The 21291-nt window shown below is 38.2% G+C and overlaps 1 protein-coding gene across 5 annotated transcripts in view; it reads left to right on the top strand.

Moving 5' to 3' along the window:
- The window catches only part of LOC126284136 (iron-sulfur clusters transporter ABCB7, mitochondrial-like), a 75325-nt gene that overhangs the window by 20287 nt on the left and 33747 nt on the right, over window positions 1-21291 (top strand). For 3 of the 5 annotated variants that reach the window (XM_049982852.1, XM_049982850.1, XM_049982853.1), the window contains exons 3-4: window positions 13325-13491; window positions 19917-20018. In XM_049982852.1, the coding sequence (XP_049838809.1) occupies window positions 13325-13491; window positions 19917-20018 (269 nt within the window). Of the gene's footprint in view, window positions 1-4551; window positions 4748-13324; window positions 13492-19916; window positions 20019-21291 lie in introns of all 5 variants that reach the window. The other 2 variants (XM_049982848.1, XM_049982849.1) reach the window with 1 other exon arrangement.

The raw sequence follows: 21291 nt of genomic DNA, 5'->3' as shown, positions 1-21291 counted from the left end.
ACTGAAGATATGCAAAATGAACCAACACATGTGTCTTTAGGTCAACACATAAGAGATGCGTGCTGGTTTTCTCGATTAGTGTGCAAGTTGATTCCATTTTAACTTCTCCAACTAGAGCACAAGAAATTTCTCGCAGTGTTTCATCTAATAAATGAACATTGTTTACTTTTGGTGCAAGCTGGCCAGTTTAACTTAGTAGAAATAGCATTCCATGAGTCTTTGTGAAATTAAAATTACACTATTAGCTGTGAACCTCTTGTAGGTGTGTTCAGTCCTCATCTGAACTTTCTTCTAGGACTGAGTTGGTCCCTTGAACAATAGGCATTGCAGTTTTTGATCAGCTCTTTAGTCATTGAAAGACCATTTATGTTAGTAACAAGAGTGGATCCATTACTGATCATTGGGGCACTTCTCATACCATGTCCCCTCCCCCCCCCTCACACACACACACACACACACACACACACACACACACACACACACACACACACACTGTGGTTAATTTCATGTTTGGGACACAGCATGGTAATGAGACCCGGTGCTTTCTGTTATGAAGGTAAGAGTCCATCCTTGAAGAGGGTTGCCATTAGTGCTATAACATTTTAGTCTGCCATCTAGGATTTTGTGATCTGTACAGTTAAAGCTTTGACAAAATCACACAATATGCAAGTGGATATTTTTTCTTGATATTCACCTCTCCTCTTATCTGGAACATAATGTCATCTTGACACAATATTTTGGCAGTCCCCTTTTTCCGCCATCACACTAACTCACTGGACTTGAAATCAAACCACAGCAGCAGCTCCGTCATACGTCGCCTGTATGTTCACCGCACATGAACAAATGTAACTGTCCTCTAGTGCAAAGATGACAGCACACCAGTGCTGAAAACTCAGAAACGATAAATTGATATCAAACACTGTTGACACCTTTTTATAAACAAAATAGACTTTTTTAATGTCAAACAAAACAGGGTTCCAACTCTTACTTAAAGGATGTCCATTATGTCTGTTTATATATCATTAGATAGCCAGATTTAAAAAGCTTCTTTCACTACACAGTTCCAATAACATGATGCAGGGGAAACCACTTGTGTCTCATCATACAACATTTTATGTTCTTCAGTAAGACAATGTTCCACAACTGCAGATTTTTTCTGGCTGAAATAAATGCGTGTGGTGCTGGTGCTCCAGGTATCGATCATGGACCATACAAATTGTTTGTCCAATATAGGCTTTCCCACAATGGTAGGGGATTTTGTGCTACCAGGCTTCTTCAAACCCAAATCATTCTCCACTGTACCAAACAGCGCTCTGGTCTTAGCTGACAGATAGAATACACTTTTGGTATCAAATCTTTCTAAAATTCTTACTATTTTTGAAGATACAGTTCTCACGAAAGGCAGGAACGCCACCGATTTGCTTGTGTCTTCTGTTGGTTCCTGTGAGGGTCCAGTCTGTAGAGCACGGCAGATCTGACTGTCGTTATAACTATTCTGCTTGAACACTGTTTGTAGATGATCCAGTTCTTGTGTCAAAAACTATCTGCATCTGAGATGGCATAAGCTCTTTTTACAAATATACATAGGACATCTTTGTTTGTACAGTGGATAACAACTTGATGCATAAAGGTATTGGTCTGTATGTGTGGACTTAACGATAAACTGTGTCCTAATGTCCCATCATTCTTCCAGTAGAGAAAGTCTTCCATCCTTTTCAACTTCCATTGAGAACTTAATATTGAGAGGCAGACAATTAAAATGATCTAGGTATTGATCCAGAACATTCCACCTATGCGGCCATACCATTAAGGCATTGTTGACGTATCTCCAAAAACATGTTGGTTTTAAGAACACTGTCTTCAGTGCCGTGTCCTCAAAATCTTCCATAAACAAATTGGCAACTATGGGCAATAATGGACTCCTCGTAGCCACTCAGCCAGTTTGTTGTTAGATAAAAAATAAATTGATGTCCATGCTTGGCAACAAAGCTTAGTTCTTACTTCACCCAATTTTTCGCCAATGAACTGCAGAGTATCTTTGAAGAGGAACTCTGGTAAAAAGTGACACATCAAAACTAATGATCAAATCCTTGGGTCTGAGACACAGATATCAAACAGTGAGTAAAAACCAGAGAACTAGAAGTGCGATGTTCACATATTCTGACATGGGGACTGAGAATGGATGCTAAATATTTGGTCAAGTTGTAAGTAGGAGCACCCAAATTGCGAACAATAGGCTGAAGAGGAACCCCTCGCTTGTGTACCTTAGGCAAGCTGTATAGTCTCAGTGGGACTGCAGCACCAGGTCAAAGCTTTTCAAGGACATTGTCAGACAATGAACTTTTCTTCAAAAAACAATGGTCTTTGTTTCGGTCATCAAAAGGTGTCAACAGTGTGTGATATCGATTTATCGTTCACGATTTTTCACCACTGGTGTGCTATCAGGCTTTTTGTTAGATCTAGGGTAGCTACGTTCGTGAATGCACAGTGGATCTGCAGGCAGTGCATATAGCAGCCCCTGCTGCAGTTTGATTTCAGTTTGCATGAGTTAGTGCAGCTTACTCACCTGAAGATGAAATTTTGTGTCCGGATGATAACATGTTCTGGCTGGAGACCCGAAATGAATATCATCAATTACTATGCCAAGGAAGTTTACAGAGCCATGATATTTTTTCTTGTTTAGCACTGCCAGCATTTTATTTGTGATGTATTGTATCGTATTGTGTTCTCAGAGGAGAATCCTGTAATGGTATCAAGCTGACTGGCAGTTAATAAGTTTTACTTAGTTAAATGAGTCAGTATTTTATTGTAAGCTAGCTCTACAAAGTGTAAGCCAGCCCAAGGGAAGATTAGTGTGGCCTCCATAGAATTATAGGAACATGTGAGACAATACTGGTCCTACAGCTTATCTTAGATTGAAAATAGGCTAACCTGCATTTACAACATTTGTAGATTTAGAGGAAGCTTTTGAGTGTGTTGGCTGGAATACACACTGAAATTATGAGGGTAGCAGGGATAAAATATAGAAAGAAAGAAAGACGTTATTAATTATCTAAACTTGTACAGAAACCAGACAGCATTTATACAAGTCACGTGAAATGAGAAAGTAGTAGTATTTAAGAAGGTATTGAGAGGTAAACTACCCCTCATGTTACTCAAACTATATACACAAGAAGCAATTACAAAACCAAGTAGCCAAAGAAATAAAAACTCTTTTTGTTGAAAACCTTGTAATTCAGTCGGAAATGGCAAAGAATTGGGAAGCTCTGTTGGTCAGAATAAACAGTGTCTTGTAAAATGATTAAGTCAAGTAAAATTACAATAAAAATAAGGATAATATACTGAAGTCACATTACGTTAAATGATGTTCAGGGACTTACTTAGAAAATGAGGTACAAAAAGTTATAATGGTTTTTTGTATATGGGCTTAAAGTAACATTGATTATGAGTTGTTACTTTCTTTGAAATATTTGTTTGGAGAACATGTTTATCTGCAAGTGAAACATGGATTATAGACAGTACAAACCAGGAGGTAATAGAAGGTCTTGAAACATGGTGTTACAGAGAAAGTGGTAGATTTATATATTTATTATCATGTCAGAAGTTCAAAGTATATAATGAACAAAAGGAAACCGATCATTAACATTAGTTCATACATCGGTGGCCCAGAAATTGGCCACATGTAGTGCATTCGGTGTTACCCTCATTGGGTGTCTGGTGGTGCATGTGACTGGAAAGGGACAACACTGTAGTAGATGGTTGTCTGCACAGCACCATATTTCCAAAACTGACTCCCCAGGAAGACACCAATTCTGATGGTTGGTCTTGCATCTAATAGTAACACATTGTAATCTGTCGAGAGGCTGCTGTGTTGTCCACTTCTGAGGGAGCTCTTCCTTCGGAACCATCCATTTCTCCAAATATTGGCATTTCTCCTCCTGCTTTGATGTCTTTGCTTGCTGTGTGTTCCTATAATAGCTTCAGTAGTTGCCAAGGTTAGATGAGTAGATCTGAATACTAATGGGGAGGTACTTACACAAGTTGTGGATAATACAACTTTATGGCCAGACTTGAGTAAAAAAAGGGATAGGTTTTTATAGGACACATCATGTGGCATCAACTTATAGATAATTTGATAATGGAGAGAAGTGTAGGGTGTAAAAATTGTAGAGGGAGTTGGAGACATGAATACAGTAAACTTTTAAGTGGATGTGGGATGTAGTAGCTATTCAGAAATGAAGACAATAACTATGATAGATTAGTGTAGAGAGATGCAGCAAAGATGATGCCAATTGAAGCCTTAAATGGCGATATGTAAGAAGTGTGAAACAATGTGTGACATTGTGTAAGTAGTTTACAGATGTGTGATCAAATGTGTATTCAAGGTTATGAAATTAGTGTTTATTAACTTTTCAAAGGAAGCATTAGATAATTATTTTTCTTACTTTTTATTGTATGTATTCCTAGTTTTAAATTATGTGGTTTATTTTTCTTGTGTACTGTTCCAATAAAAAGTATGTTAGTCTAAATGTAGGTGTCTTCTACCTGTAGGAGGATGCCGCTATTCGCAAGCGAGTGCTTGTAGCATTGGGCCTACTAGCTGGAGCCAAGCTGCTCAATGTATTTGTTCCCTTCACATTCAAGTGGGCTGTGGATGAACTGAATGCCACAGCTGCTGAGCCTGCGCTGAGTCTTGCATCGGCAGAGAGTACCGTCCTCACATATGTCACTGCTCTCCTCATTGGATGTGAGTATCCAAAAGTGGAATCATATTTAATTTTCAAATGTCTTCAATGTGGTTCATTATCGTCCATAATCATCAGCCGAACCAGTCATTTGATATGGCGTATGGGTCGGCACGCAGTGTAGCATCCCAGCGTGTTCTTTCATTTTTGCAAATTCAGTTTCCCATTGTCATTTGTACACAGCCGTCTTTTGTAAGTCTGTCCCATCTGTCCAGTGGTCTTCCTGTCTTATTTTTTTTGCTAAATCAAGCTCCAGTGTAGTGTTTGTTTTGACCATCTGCCATCCTTTCTTAAAGTGGTGTGACCAGCCTGCTACCATTTCCAGCGGCTTACTCTTTCCATCATGTCGCTGACATATTTCTTACATGTCGTGTATCTACTGCTTTCTTTTTACGTTTCTTTGTGTAAACCAAAATTGAGCCTTCTGTTTCTCTTTGAGCTACTATGAGTTTCCGGACAATGAACTTGCTTAATGTCCCTCTCTTACAGGCACATGTTATGACTGCTAGTATACATTGGTCAGAAACTAATGTCTTCATCTCAGCTGACATCTTGGACTTGAAAACTGAAGAGTGTCTTCTGTAAGCCTGCCAGCCAACTTAATATATCAAAATATTTGTGGTTTTAAGTCTCTCTTCATATTTAGAAGTTGACCCAGGCAGATATGTCCTGCGGCCCATTGTAATTTTGTACTTCCAATGCGTATATTTTCTCCGATGTCCATTTATTCATGACGATCTTTGTTCTGTCAAGACATCATTTTTAGATCGACTTCAGAGCAAACCAGCTTATGTTTGCTAATTAATATTTGGAGTTCTTCTGTATTATTCTCAAATAGAACAGTATCAGCAGCAGATCATAGGATGTTTAATCTTTCCCAGAACTTGAATTCACTTCATTTTCCAATGCAGTATAGACATTGTATTTTGTAGGACTACTGGAAATAGTTTTGAAGATGTAGTATCATCTTATTGTACACCCTTTTCTATGTGATATTCATCGGTTCCTTCAGTGACATTCACAAACATTATGGAGGTTTTGTATAGGTTATATAAAATTTTAGTACAACCCTGTTAGACTTCTTTTTCTGTTATAGCCTCAAATATAGGTAGGTCACTTATGTAGTCAAATGCCTTTTCAAAATCTATAAAGGCAAGGCAAAGAGGTAATGGTATTCATTTTTTCTACTAATTTCTTGTTAGATAAGGATGTGGTCAACTACTAAATCCGGTATGAAACCCAGCTTTCTCAGTGAGTTAAGCCCAACCAAGCATAGTGCTCATTCTGATAGTTGTTTACCAGTGCAAAGTTAACACTTAACCATCTTTCTGATTCTGCAGCTCTTGTTTCTTTCTGGACAAGGATTTCACCTTGTGTGCTGTTCAATTTTGCCTTACCCAAAGCACTTTTTGTGCTATCAGTGGGGTTTCATTTATTATTCCACCTGAAAATTACTACAGGATGATAACATCTTATGGATCTTAAATGAATTTCATCATTTGGCCATTAAATTTTATGTTGGGTTATGTATGTATCCCAGCCAAATTTTCAACACTGCATAAACATATATTATGTCATAGGTCGATAATGCAAACAAACTGTGACATGATTCAGGCTGTGCTTTGCATGAGACATGATAGATTATTCTGTTCATATGATCACTTCATGAAAATGATCTTGATCGCATGGCATTATAGAGAATAAACACCACATCTTGTTAACCAAGATATTCAGAGGAAGGAAAATAATAGTCTTTATAATACAGTGTCGACTGAAATTTTATCAAGGTTTGAATCCTAGTCCTTGTCATATGTTTAAGGCATTGTAGCAGTGTATAGTATATTGTTCCAAGTTTCGTCAATGTACAACTGAAATAAGAGGTAGAGAAGCTATCATTGTCACATTTTATTTAGTATTCAGTTGAAGCAGATGAAGTGAATCGGTTTTGTAGGAAGACGGCGGACTCTTTATTTTGGAGGAGCAGAGGTCAAACTTTCATATGCTCATTTTGATTAAGGTATTCTGTCGTTCCCTCAAATGCTTCAGTTAATTTCTGACATTGTTTCTTCAACAAGGCCTCATCTTATTTTCTTCTTCATACTTGTCCAACTGAGTTAATGTTACATTTGTAATGATCTAAATGACAATGAGAATTAAACTCCAACCTTCCTGTCTTCCTTCGAGTTGCTCAGGAAATATATGTGCATTTAATTTTTATAGTTGAAAGTAGATTTGGCTAAGAAGCAGCCCCTTGAATGACGGCATTTGTGGATTCTTCTGTACCTAAAGACTGACCCTTGCCCTAAGAGATAGCTGCTCTAAATGAAAATGTTTGACAATAACTGAATTTTCCTTTGATATTTGGCAGAACATGATATTAAAAAAGGAAAAAGTTCCTATGTCCTGCAAAATTATTCATTTGCCCATTAATCAGCTTTTGACTTCACAGGCCATCTTCAGGTGGCAAATGACTGTCACAAACAAAGATAAACATGTGTGAATTACACAGATATTATTTGTAAAGAAGATACAAAAAGACAGTGTTTTCCTATGTAAACATTACAGTTTTTTTCACATAGAAGTAATCACATTAACTAAAACAGGGTAAACAAAGTTTCTATTCAGAGATACAGTTAACAATGATGTGAAATAAGATGAATTTACAGTTTGAATCTAGTAGTTGTAATGAAAACTTGTTTAAAAAAAATGGTAGATGGAAGTTGAGTCTGGTCATTTAATATTAGGCTGACATTCTGTGTCATGTGTGTGTTGATTTCCAGTAGGGTTATCTTTCTGCTTTTCTTGGCAGTATGTAAACCTTCACTTTCTATATCATATGAATGTTTTTTAGCAGACAGGATATTGTTCCATTGTTGGTAACTGGAAAACCATTTTGTCAAAAGGATGAAATGACCAGGAATGTCACAGCATTGTAAAAGTTTAAATTTTTCAGTGTTTTCCAAAAAGAAAAACACAGGCCAGTCTAGCTAATTCATGGGTCATTCCATGTCATCTCACCTGGGCCTCCCTGCTGCTTGGCCATCACAAATTTCTTTGAAATTCTGTGTGAAAATTTGCACAGATCCTCAATGAACAATAAAGGTTTAACATTTGTTGAAGCAATACTGATAGAAATATAGTCACTTGTTTGACTCATTGTGCGACTTTGCACAGAGCAAGCATGAGTTTTTGATGACTTTGAGCTGTTATAACTTGGGCAATATTTTGTTGAAAATATGAAATTTGGCCATCTTGTACAACGCCATTTGTTCTCTTCAGAATAATAATGAAAAGAATTTTGCAAACCATATTCAGCCTAAAAATTTTGTACAAAATCACCAGAAAAAATTGATGCATGAAAAATTACAGACTTTGGAGTCTTATATTTCAGAGAATAAAGGTATGAAAAATGTGAAACTAGGCATGTAGTAATCTAACCACACAAGGTTCTCAAATATAAAGTTACATTTGTATAACACTTTCCAAAACTGATTGAATGAAGTGAAACTTTGCTGATTTTGTTAAAGGATGAAAAATGCAGTATTTTTAATCTGATTTTGCAACAAACCACAGTGCTATATGAAACTTTCCAAACTGGGCTCATTAGAGTGATCATGATTTTAACTGCCAAAAAATTGTGTATGATTGTCCATAACAGGCTAACAATGCTAGATAATTTGAATCACAATTGGGTGTGAAAATTGCGCCACAAAAAGATGTAAATTTCAGATTCTTATATCTCTGAGAGCAAATGCACACTGAATGTGAAACTTGATACACAACTTGTTGGTAGCACAAGGAATTGAAATACAAACTTTCATGCACCTAATATTTTCCAATTGTCTACAAATTTGTCGAAAATGTGTCGATTTTTGGAAAAAGGTGAAAATAGGGTAAATTTGACACTTCTTTCACAAATACAGTTTCCTGTAAAAGCTTTGAAACTGTTCTAATTCAAATCAGTGTGGTTTTAAGACCCTCTCTGCCGCTCCCCCACTGTCCTGAGCAGAGGGTTTAATTTCCAATGTGGGCTAACAATGCTATGTAGTTGAATCAAACTAGCTGGAAAAATTGGGCTGCAAATAAAGTTTTAACTTTGGATTCTTATATCTCCTTGACCTAACACGTGGTAAACATGAAACTTGGGATACATCAAATTAGTAATGTAAGGTTTTTCTATGTAAAATATCATTCACATCCCACTTCCAAAATTCGGCAAAATCAATTCAAACTTTTTTTTAATTACAAAATAGATAATTCAATTTGCTTTTAAAAAAACTGTTTTCCATAACTGATTTCAAACTAATGGCAAGAGAATGTTTTGAAGCATTCTGAAAATCGTGTTCTATTTTTCAGTGTATGCTGACAGTACCTGAAAGTGATGGACAAATTGGGAGAAATGCACTTGTACCTGTTGCTCCTGTTTTGTTGCAAGTGATTTTTATTTTTAAATTGACAAGAATATCTCACTGTATTGCATTGGTCCTTTGTGACATTGTCACTACCAGTTTGAGAACACGAGTCGGCAGCTCCGTTGCCATAGAGCCATGTCCAGTAGCTGTAAAATACCAGCCATGGGTGTATATCTTCACTCAGATTCTCAAGCCTATAATTTTGTTTCTTAGTTTAGGTACCAAAACATTGTTGTGATACCTGTCTGCTTACAAAGCAGTTTGCTAAGTACATTATCTCTGATTCTCATATCTGTCAGAATATCTTGCATAGGTGGCAAGCAAAAAGTAATATCAAATTTTATTTTAAATTTGTTAACATAGCAACATTCACATATCAGTGGCACAAAATGAGGCACTGTTAAAATTTGTGTCATCAAGGTGAGGCTCCTCTGTCCTCAGGGGGCTCACGGTTCTTTCATGAGTTTGTACGTGACCCACACGGGCACCAAACTATTGCAGCTCATTTTTCCTTCCCAGGCTGCTTTTCCTTCACCATGCCCCTCCCTCCCCATCCTTGCTCCTTCCTGCTGCCTCCTCCTTCCCCTCTCTGTGTTGTGATTTATGATGACCTGGGTTCCCTGTATTCCCTGTGATTCTGTTCCTTTTGCCTGTTATCTCTCCTCCTTTTTGGCATTTTTGTCCCCCATAGGATTTCACCTCCACTTCTAAATTTTCCGTCCTTAGTGTGAGCCATTTGGGGAAGAATTCCCTCCCTAACATCTATGGCGTGGATTCCTCCCCCCCCCCCCTTTTCCTTCCCTGCTGTATTCCCCCTCTTCCCTGCTAGGTCACCAGTAAATGTAGCCAGTCCTTGTGGTGGGTCTGTGATGTACCCATCTGATTGAACCCCATGACAACACAGGGATTACACTACTGATCCATGAGCTGTTGCCTCCCCATGTATGCACATGGCCATTGCTGTGGTTGGGTGGCACTCATGGGGAGAGCTGCTGATTGGTATGTATGATAGGGTGGATGCTCTATGCATGAAGCATGCCATGCTGGAAAAATCTGGCTGTTCTCAAATGGCCATCTCTTTGAATGGTAAAGGATCATCGAATGTTGCTTTGTATGACCTGGCAGCCTTCCCTTCCCTGGCTACACCCTGGGAGGAGGGCTAGGCTTGCCATCTTGAGAAGAAAATGCTTTCCGTGCTACTTCGTCTGTACTAGAATGGACGGGGACACATTCACCACCACAAAGCCATTGTTTTCTGTGTAGAATGTTGAGGACAAGTTTGGTGAAATAGTTTCTCAGTGAGGTGCAGTTGGGCACCCTCTTGATCAAAACAGCTTCAGCTACCCAGTCTGTAGCTCTTCATGCTTTTGATCATCTTGGCAATGGCTCAGTGTTTATTACACCTCACAAGCCTCTGAATGTGGTCTGGGTAGCACTGATTTTTCATAGGGACCTCATCCTGCAAACTGATGAGGAACTCCAGGCTATTCAGGAGTGACATGACATTCATTTTTTTCGACGTATGCCAAAGGACCATAAAGACAACCACACAGATACTGGCAGCACTTCCATTCTGGCTTTTGATGGAGATACCCTCCCAGTGAAGGTGAAGGTTATGCGCTACAGATGTGATGTGAATCCGCATGTCCCACCACCCATGAGGCACTTTTTGTGTTTGCATTTTGGGTATATGCCTTCCCGCTGTATGGTGGACCCTCTGCTGTTTGCTTACTGTGGATACCCACTCCATGAGGGAAGCATCTGTGTTCTGCCACCTGTGGGTGCAAATTGTCATGACCGCCATTCTCCTCACTTATCTGATTGCCCAGCTTACAAGAGAGAAAAGAAGATCCAAGAGAACAAGTCCCTGGATTGCCTATCTTATGCTGAGGCTCACCAGAAATAGATTGACTCCATCCAGTCTCACTTTTTTCAACTTTTACCTCTGATACATTCTCCCCCCCCCCCCCTACCTTGCCCTTACCCCAGCCCCATCTCTTAGGACTGACCTGTTAAGAGTCCTAAGGTCTGTGTTTCCTCTATGGTCTTCCAGCATCTTGTACATTCCATCCTTGGAGAGTTCCAGGGTGCCATGCTGGAAAAATCTGGCTGTTCTCAAATGGCCATCTCTTTGAATGGTAAAGGATCATCGAATGTTGCTTTGTATGACCTGGCAGCCTTCTGATGGTTCTAAGATAATAAATAAGTGGGATGTGCTTTTCACATCTCCTACTGCCTTAGAACACCGTTTATTACTAAGATCATGTCGCAGAGCTGCTGGCCATTAACAGGGTCCTCCATATTGTTACTCAGGCTTCCCTCCAAAGTGTTTTAATATGTACGGACTCGATTAGTAGCCTGCAGGCTATAGACTGATGCTACTGTTGTCACGCTTTGGTCTCCGCTATCCATGACCACCTCTCTGCTCTTAGCCGTGCTGCCTGCTCAGTTGTCTTTCTCTGGGCCTCAAGTCATGTGGGCATCCCAGGGAATGAACTAGCTGATTGTTTGGCTAGAGAAGCAGGTACAGACCCTCCATTCCCTTTCATGGTTCCAGCTCTGCAGATATGCAGATCTACATCAAATTTCTCTTTGCCCAAAAGTTGAATGACATCTGGTGCGCTACTGTCGTCAGTAGTAAACTGTGCACAATCAAGGAGACTACTGCAGTTTGGTACTCTTCCTTCCGCTCCTATCGGAAGGAGTCCATTGTCTTAAGCTGTCTACACATTGATCATACCAGGCTCACCCATTGTTTTCTCTTGCGTCATGAGCCACATCCTTAATGTAGCTGTGGAGCCAGACTGATGGGTCCCATTTATTGGTGGAATGTCACCTTCTTTTGGCCCTTTGTACTAAGTATGGTCTTCCAGATTCCTCGGCTTTAACATTGGCAGACAACTCACAGGTAGTTGAACTGGTCCTCAGTTTCCTCCATGAAAGTGATTTTTATTTTCAGATACGAGGTTTCGCTTTACTCCTGTAGTAGGGACAAGGCGGTTGTGGCCCCAACCGAGAAAACAAAGAGGCCCCAACCACATGACCACTCCCTCCTGCAAAGACTGCTCTTTTATCCCTCTCTTCTTCCAGTTTTTAGATTTATTCTACCCTTGCATGTCTTCTGTTGTGTGTGTTTAAACTTCCAAACTTCCTTGTTTTATACTTTGACCTCTGAGTGGATCCATCCACTTTTAGCATACCCTCTCTCTTCCCCTGTAACATTGGAATTGCAGGACTGATGACTTTGCCTTTTAGTTCCATCACGATGTCGTTTCGAGTCCCTATCTATCCATATTTAGGTTGCCTACGGTCTCCTTGAATTGCTTAAGGAAAATACCAGAATAGTTCCCTTGAAAATGACTCAGCTGATTTCCATTCTCACCCTTCCTTAATTAAAGCTTGTGCATAGTCTCCAATGACTGTTGTTGACTGGATGCTAAATACTAATATTTGTGTAAAACCTAAACCTATGCACTATGATAGAGATTTGAACCCAACATAGAAGTCCAGTGTCTGAAGATTTATGCCAGCCCATTTAATGCAAACACAAATCAATAACGATCAAAGATGCACTGGACCTAGAGGACTTAAAATAGTTCTCAAATACAGCATTGTCCTTCCAGGCCCACTGTTCATTTGGTTAGAGTATATAATGCAATGCGAGTGAGTAAACTTTATACATGTGGTTGCAGTTAATATATGATAATTGAGTGCTGCCTTTCTTGAGCTGTTACTTCTGTTATCCTTCAACTCTACTTTGATTCCCTATGCTTACATTAATTCAGTTTTTATGGAGTTTCAGTCATTAAGAGAAGTAGTTTTTTCCTTTTTGGGAACGGTTTTGATATTTGTATTTTGTTTTCATCACAGGTGGTGTTTGTTGTACCTTTTTCTTCTGTGAGGACTTTTGTATTAGTGTTTTGTTTTCTGCAAGTGAATATTTAATTTTCTTTCACTCTTTAATTTGCTATCGGGAAGTCACTTCAAAACTTAAGTATCATATTTTTTGTTTAATTTCATGGAACTGATTGGAAATTTCAGTATTTGTTATTATGTGTATTAAGCACTTTAGCGTTTTCAGTTTTGTGATTGAACAGTGTCTTTACACTTTTTAAGTGTCAATATAATGTGTAGAAGTAGATTTTGCATATGCAACAATTGTTTCAGATGGTATTGCAAGGGCAGGAGCAGCTGGATTCAGTGAATTGCGTAATGCTGTCTTTGCAAAAGTGGCCCAGCATTCAATACGCAAATTGGCACGCAATGTATTCCTGCATCTACATCGTCTTGACCTTTCATTCCACCTTAGCCGCCAGACAGGTGCATTGTCAAAGGTTAGTGTACATTTTGTGAGCAATATTTTATAAGTTTGCAAGACAAAATGAAGTAAATTAACAGTTGGGTTTCATTTATGCATGGAAAGTGTTTAACAGTTTGTAATTAATATTTCTTGACATTTATTATAATAATCAAATATAATCTTCATGTGTTGGTAGTAGAATTGGTTATACATATTAATTAGTGTCAGTGGATGAAATCTTTTCAGCCACTGTCAAATTCTAATACTGGCACATTGCTTCAGGGGACACACACATCTTGAACACACTGATGCATTGTGGTACCAGTGTGCCTGTTGCCTTGTCCCTTAATTAACTTGTTCTTGTGGCTTTGTTCAAGTCTCGGAGGAGGAATAAATCAAAAGCTACTCATTTTTGTATCCTTAGCTCACAGTTTTTGCAACACTGAAGCAGGCATAAATGATCCAAAAAGGAGAAATAAATTTTTAGAATTATGTACGTGCTGTGAAGTTTCCAACGATGTCTTAATACACATGTAATGCGCATGCATGTGTTCTAATGCATAACTAGTGTGTGAGGAGTAAACAGAAAGCTCTTACACATATAAAGTTTAAATAAGCTGTCCATTTACTTCACCACACAAACCACTTCAACACATTATGCCAAAACTAGATACAAAATGGATATGCGGCAACTATCTGGTAATCCAACCAGGTACTGAATAGTAGGTCAATATCCAGAGGATACTGGATTTTCAGAGAATTACATCAATTTAAAAAAAATCTAGTTTATTAATTCACATGTAAGATACTCTAGACACAAAGATAACCACAATATCATCAAATCAAAACATTGTTTATTATTCATTTTAACAAAAATTAAATTAGTATTCGTACTGAACTGGGGCACATTGCGGTGGATGAACACAGATTTTTTAGCATTAAGAGGTAATAGGTGATTTATGCTTCTCTTCATGAACAACGCCAGCTTCAGAGAAATGCTTTTAGCTATATAAACTGCTGCAAGGTGCTGAAAGACAAATTCTGGCAAACTTTGTTAAATTCAGGTACTGTCACATAAGCTGACTACCGTATGAAGGTGGTTATTGTGATCGATTTGAACAGTCTTCAAATAATTTTTTTTCATTTACCACTTCATTTAAGCAATCCCAAAATGTATTGCGAACTTAGCAAGTCTCAGTTGAGTCAGTCTCGTCTCATCTACTGCTTTTAACAGGTATTGGGATAAAGTACTGCTGGTGGAAGATTCTTGAAAAATTCCAGTAGGATCTTCTGACAAGTTCTTTCAGCTTCAGTGACAACCAAATAGCTTGGATCTAGAAAGTTTGGAATCAAGTAATTTGGATTTGCCTTTAAGACACTGGAACGACTTTACAGCTTTCAATGAGGCTCTTGTGTGTGGTAAATCAGGGATTCTCTATACTACCTCATTGTTATGTAAATATGCCACATGTATACAGGAAAGACTGAAACTTATATTTCTTCAAAGGGCTTCAATAATTTAATGCACTGCTCCATCAGACGCCACTGATAAGACATGTTAGTGACTATACAGTGACATAGCCTGTTTTTGTTCCAACAAGTGCTTTACCGTATAAAAGGTGGAATTCCATCTTGCACTGATACCTTGCACCAACTGCTTTTGTAAATTTAGTTCTTTTGAATTGCCAACATTTTTTTTCTAATCTTGATTGATTGAAGTGGGTTAAGAAATGTCTAAAAGTAGTAACTGTTACTACTAGTGTAGGCTGGACCTTCAGTGACTCAGTTACAACCCTCTGAAGCAAACAAGTGATACATGCAGAAGAATCATACTCAGCCACATAAACACAGTCTACCATGTTCAAGCCACAGTCATCAATGAATAAATGTATGTTGCTTTGGTCCATATCCTAGTGATCTGCAATAGTAATAAAGCCCTATTGCCATATTTTCTCCAGTGCGAGAACCTAGACAACTGTTCATAGCAAGAACTCTGTGTACCAGCCAGAAATCAGGAGACGACCAATGAGCTGTGAAAATCATGATTACATTGTTATGGGAACAAGTCCCTATATCAGAAGCTACAAAACCTACAATAACACCTGAAAAGATTCTTTTAATTTTTTCATAACTTCTGCGGTAGATGTCAGGAACAGTGTTTTGGAAAATGTTGTATGGCTTGGCATTTTATAACGGAATAAAGCCCATTCCAGGAATCTTGTAAATCTGTTCTTTTCTATGATAGATAATGGCTCATCATGTAGTGCAATCATTCCTGGTATTGGGTTATGATCTCTCTTGGTTTTTGTGTTGTGTGCATCCCAAACTAGTTTCTTTCCTTTCAGATGACTGTGAGATAGTTGCTTTCCTGTTGACATTGAAGACGAAACTTGTACTGGGGGTGTCTAAAAGACAGTGCAGGCACACCAGCAGCTGTAGCTTTATCAGTTGCTTGGAATTCATCTAGATGTGTATTTTGAACAATTTTTCATAGCTGAAGTACCTGTCAGACAAATGTTTCATTGGATTTAAGAAAGGTTAGATATTTTCTATTACTTTAAATGGTTTTTTTATATTTCACAAAAATATCTGTGCATCCCAGACAAGTTTATTTAAACCAAGTTTTCAATAAAAAGGAACCTACTAATGATATTTGCCATTTTATCTATAGACGTCGTTAATCAGTGTAATAAACCAGTTCAAAACAAAAGAAAAAGACAAGCTAAGGCTAGGGTTGCCATAATCCAAGGATGAAAATCAAGGTCAAAATACGGTGATCATAAGGATGTGGTTAAAACACCGTTGGTTTGCATTTCAGTTGAATCTTGACCATTACTTTACAGTGGCAATTATTAAGATGTGGTTGAAACCTGGAATCACACAATGTCCTTTCACCTTTCTGCACGTCAGCCAAATCTTCATAATTACCATTATTCAGACAGGAGTTCTGTCAACAAAGAAGTTGTAATTAACAAGGAAAATTAATCCAAGCATTAATGGTGTCTATAAAGGAGTGGTCAATGATGAAGAAAGTTAATTGCTATTGACATTAAATAACTTTTTAATTAAAGCACTGAACGCAAATTATTAACATGTACACAATCATGCTGCTACAATTGATACATACCTTTCGCTTTATGCTTTAAACCAGTCATATTTCCACACTTAATACTTGGAAATGCGTCAATATATTCTTTTCGAAAATGTACTTTTCATTTCAACATTTTAAATTTCAAATTCTGTGCAAATAACACCACCAGAAGTACACTTCGCACTGCTGAATGTTAACTTTACACGACCAAAGAATATTACAGCAGAAACATTGTAAACCAACAGTGGAAAACTGAAACAATCGCAAAGAATAGATTATTGCACTGCTTCCACAGTCTGTTTTGAAAATAGCAGAGTGATTCTGAAGTGACACGGAATGTCAGCACAGGTTTCAACAGCTATTGTTAAGTTTGCAGGAGTTATGAAACACTTGACCAGTCGCCAGTGGCAAAACTTGTGTTAAAAAAAGTTTTTTTACTTCCTAGCCACTTTTTTCGCGCACAGTTTCCTCTTTGTCCAGGACACCCATCTTCGAGCATAAAATCACGGACTGTCGGCAAAATCCGCAACGTATGGCAACCCTAGCTAAGGCTTTGGTGTGTATCTGCTGATTTTTCTTCTCTGCCACAAGAAATTTGAACTTGACACAACAAGCAAATTGCAGGTTTCTTATTTTTATATCTGATAGTGTTTTAGATTCCCAGTTTAACACTGATGTGACAATGTCAGAGGTAATATGGCTGCAAATAGTGGCAGTGGGCCGTTGTCATAAGGGAGCCACTACCAAGATATGCACGTCATGTACTGCCACCCATTGGAGACTATTTTCCACTGAGCCTGTGGTCAAGGCTCATGGCGTGGCAAATTACTTGATGTACTTTGTAGCTGTTTGCGTCACATCATTGTGTTTGTTTCCCAGTCTTGAGTGCTTACATATTTGGAACTCTTGTATTTCTCTGCTGAGTTTGCTCTGTCCCGAACTTGTTAGTGCTACTTTCACTTCATGAACTAAGTCTATTACAGATTTATGGGAATTTGTGTTCGTTTCCCTACATAGTATGATGCACCCACCAGAGAAAGTGGCAATGAACAGTCTACCCATGCCACACAAGTTAGAAAAATTTTCACTGTTTATACAAAAATATTCCTAAGCAGGAATTTTCTTCTTCACAGATGACATTTTTTTTAAATTAATATAGAAATTAAAAATTATTTTCAGTAGTAACCCTAAATGATGATTTGAAATGAACAGTGATCACAATTCGAAAAAAATCAGATAGTAAAGTCAATCAATCAGTGTCATTTACTCACTTTACTTGTAAACAATGGTGCCCAAATTTACCTGAATCTGCCTAGTCATCCATGGGCTCACTCAGACCTAAACATTACATGCATCATGGCAATATTCAGCCAAATATCTAGCTAAAAGGATGGCTGGACAAACAGTACCTGGCCAAACAACTATCCATTTCATCTATAAACAAAGCCCTCAGATCTGTCATAGGAAATACATTTCTTACCTAAAAGTAAATTTTATGGTTAACTACATGTTCCACATGTTGGATTTTTGAGTATGAATTATGACAGATTGCATAGCATGCATCAAAATTACCAATGGTATTTCTGCACACTCCACCTGAATCTCATCCCAAAGTGTGTCCAGATGCTGTTTGCAGTGGTAAACTTCCTCTTTTACATTGCTCATAAGGGAAAAAAAGAGAGATGAGGTCTGGAGAGCATGCAAGAAATTTGATTGGACCCTGCTTTCCATACACCGACGTGTTATTCAAAGATTCACTTAAGAGACAAACCAAACCATACTTACACACTAGGCAGTGTCAGTCTTTTCGGGGACGGGGGGGGGGGGGTCTTTTCGGGGACGGGGGGGGGGGGGGGGTCTTTTCGGGGGGGGGGGGTCTTTTCGGGGACAGGGGGGGGGGGGGGTCTTTTCGGGGAGTCTAGTGCACACAATTGTGCCGACTGACCGTTCCATTGAGTTTGAATTGCACTTCATCTGACCAAACATTGCTGCCCATATATCCTGGTTCATGTGTAATCATTCCCTGACCTTATTCACTGAATTGTAGCTTGGGTCATTGTCACTTAACTGTTTCATCAGCCTTGGAATAAAATAATGCTACCTGCTTCTTTTTGGAATGTATCATAGACTACTAACTTCTACACCTCTTTCATGTGCCTGGAATACTTTTGTGGTGAACACAGAAACAATTCCAGCAGCACATTTGAGGTTTCATCACTTCTGGCCATGCAAAATCACACTGATTGGCCTTTCTGCACATGACACATTGGTCTGTGAACATCCAGTTTTTCTGGGAAATGTGCAAATGTTAACCTTGTAGATGAATCAATTGCATATTAGTGCCTCCACAGTTTCTAAGCTGCAGCAACACTTGCAAACTCTGACAACAATTGGAATCTCTGTGAGGTTTTGTGCAGGTGGTGCTATTGCCTATAGGAAGTTTGCAGGGACTGTTAGTTGATCCTGAATGTTAATAACTGTGCGAAAATAGTGAAATAGAGGAAAGACCATGTAAAACCATTTGTAGGAAAATTCGATTCCAGGCTGAGATTCATTGGAAAAACCTTCAGTAATTATTATTGATCCACAAAAGAAGTGGCTTAAGAGCGGTGCATTTTGTTGGACATTTGGTAAGTGCTAGAGTGCAGCGGAAGTGTTAAACAAAGTCTGGTGGCAGTTTCTACAAGAGAGGCCTTGTGCATAACTAAGTGGTGTAGCATAACTAAGTGGTGTACTGTTGAAATTCTGAGTGCTTATGTTCCAAGAAGTCAGGCAACATATTATGTCTTCTACATGTGTCTTATGTTTTGAGCATGAACAAAAAATCACAGAAACTATAGCTCATATGCAGGCTTAACAACAGTTGTTCTTCCCTCACAGCATTCATGAGTGGAACAGAGAAGGTGGCAGATTATGGTATGAGAAATACCTTCGAACCACTATGACATAGTATGTGAAATGTATTTGTAGACGTAATCTACTTCTGCTCGTATGTGCTGTAACATGTCATCCATCTTAACATTAATCTGCTGCCACTGATTACGGTTGTGAGCTAGATTGATGATCCTGTTGCCATCTGTTGAGGAAACGAAATTGCTGGTATCCAGAAATTTAATCATTTAATTGGGAAAGTCTAAACTAATATTGTATTTGATAACTGATGAATCTATAGAGGACTCTTGAAGGTTTACACCTTTGAAGGTTTACACCTTCTTGTAGAATCATTATAATGAATGCCAAATTCTGATGTGAGGAGTATACAAAGAACTGAGGAGAGCATGTTCTCGTTCCATGTATGCTTATAAATTTAAGACAGGCTTTGCAAGTTGATCTGTGTACTAAAATAATACTTTTAATTTCTGTTACAGACAATAGACAGAGGTAGCCGTGGCATCAATTTTGTTCTCTCTGCCATGGTGTTCAACGTGGTTCCCACAGTATTTGAGCTGGCCCTTGTGAGCACTATACTGGTTAGTACATGCATATATCATTAATTTTATAATTGTTACATATTAGTGAAAATAGAGTTATTTTTAATTTAAATCAGTCATCTGTAATAACTGGCAGTTTCTTGGTTGCATCTAACATTTTTGAATTTATTTGATTCAGTTACCTATCCCTTAATTTGCAGTTGTTGGTACTTTTATTTTAAACAGAACACACACACTGGTATCTGTTTTGTTAGTAGTTAAATGATGCAGTATCAAGGCTATCAGAGAAAATGCCACCATGTATGGAAGATGTAGCAATTGTTAAATTTGAGATGTGGGCTGTGTTGGATACATTTAATGTATCCCTTGTGCATGTGCTTTTTTTAATTTCATGCATGTGATGGACTGATGAATTTTGTATGTAAACTTACACTCTTAAACACAGTTCACTCGGATCCTTTGTGCTATAGGCATCTGGCGAGTGTCTTTACTCCTACTACATGTAGCTTTTCTATCTAGTAGTAGAAGCTGTCATTCCTCATTTATTCGTTTTAGTGCAATCAGTATCTACCCAGCCTTGTTTTAAAAACAACCAGCATGTTTCCACTAGAACAGAGTCTTTTTAGTTAGTAATTCCCATATCTACAGGCCAAAGCAAGTACATTAACATTGTGTACATTAACTTACCACGCAGATCTACCACAGTGTATACAGTTTTGAATCCTTAACAATTTGACTAAATTCTTACGTGTTGTTGGCTTTCTTTCCAGTCTTACACTTTCATTACTATCAGTTGTTGTCATCTTCAGTGTGATGTTGCCTGTGCATAACTACTGCAACCTAAACACGTTGAACTTGCGTATTATATTTTAACTGTGCCCCCCCCCCACACACACACCTCTCTTTTTTCCTCTGTAACCGCATTTACTATTCCTTGTTATCTTAGGACATTTCTGATCGTCTATCTTTTCTTTCAGTCAAGTTGTGCTATAATGCTCCTTACATTCAGTATCCTTTCATCAGTTATCCGATTTACCCATCTAATCCGTATCATTCTTCTGTACATTTTAAGTTCTCTATTTTCTTTGAGTCTATGCTGTCTATTGTCCATGTTTCCCACTCACTCCGAACAAATGCTTTCATAATAGACTTCCCAAAACCTACATTTATATTAGATGTTGACAAATTCGTCTCTCAGAAATACTTTCCTTGTTATTGCCAATGTACATTTTATAACTCTTCTGCTACCATAAATTTTGTACCCAAATAGCACTATTTTTAGCACCTCATTTCCAAATTCAGTTCATCAGTG

This window comes from Schistocerca gregaria, chromosome 8, assembly GCF_023897955.1.
Source record: "Schistocerca gregaria isolate iqSchGreg1 chromosome 8, iqSchGreg1.2, whole genome shotgun sequence".
Lineage (NCBI taxonomy): Eukaryota > Metazoa > Arthropoda > Insecta > Orthoptera > Acrididae > Schistocerca > Schistocerca gregaria.
This window is presented reverse-complemented; position numbering and strand designations above follow the sequence as displayed.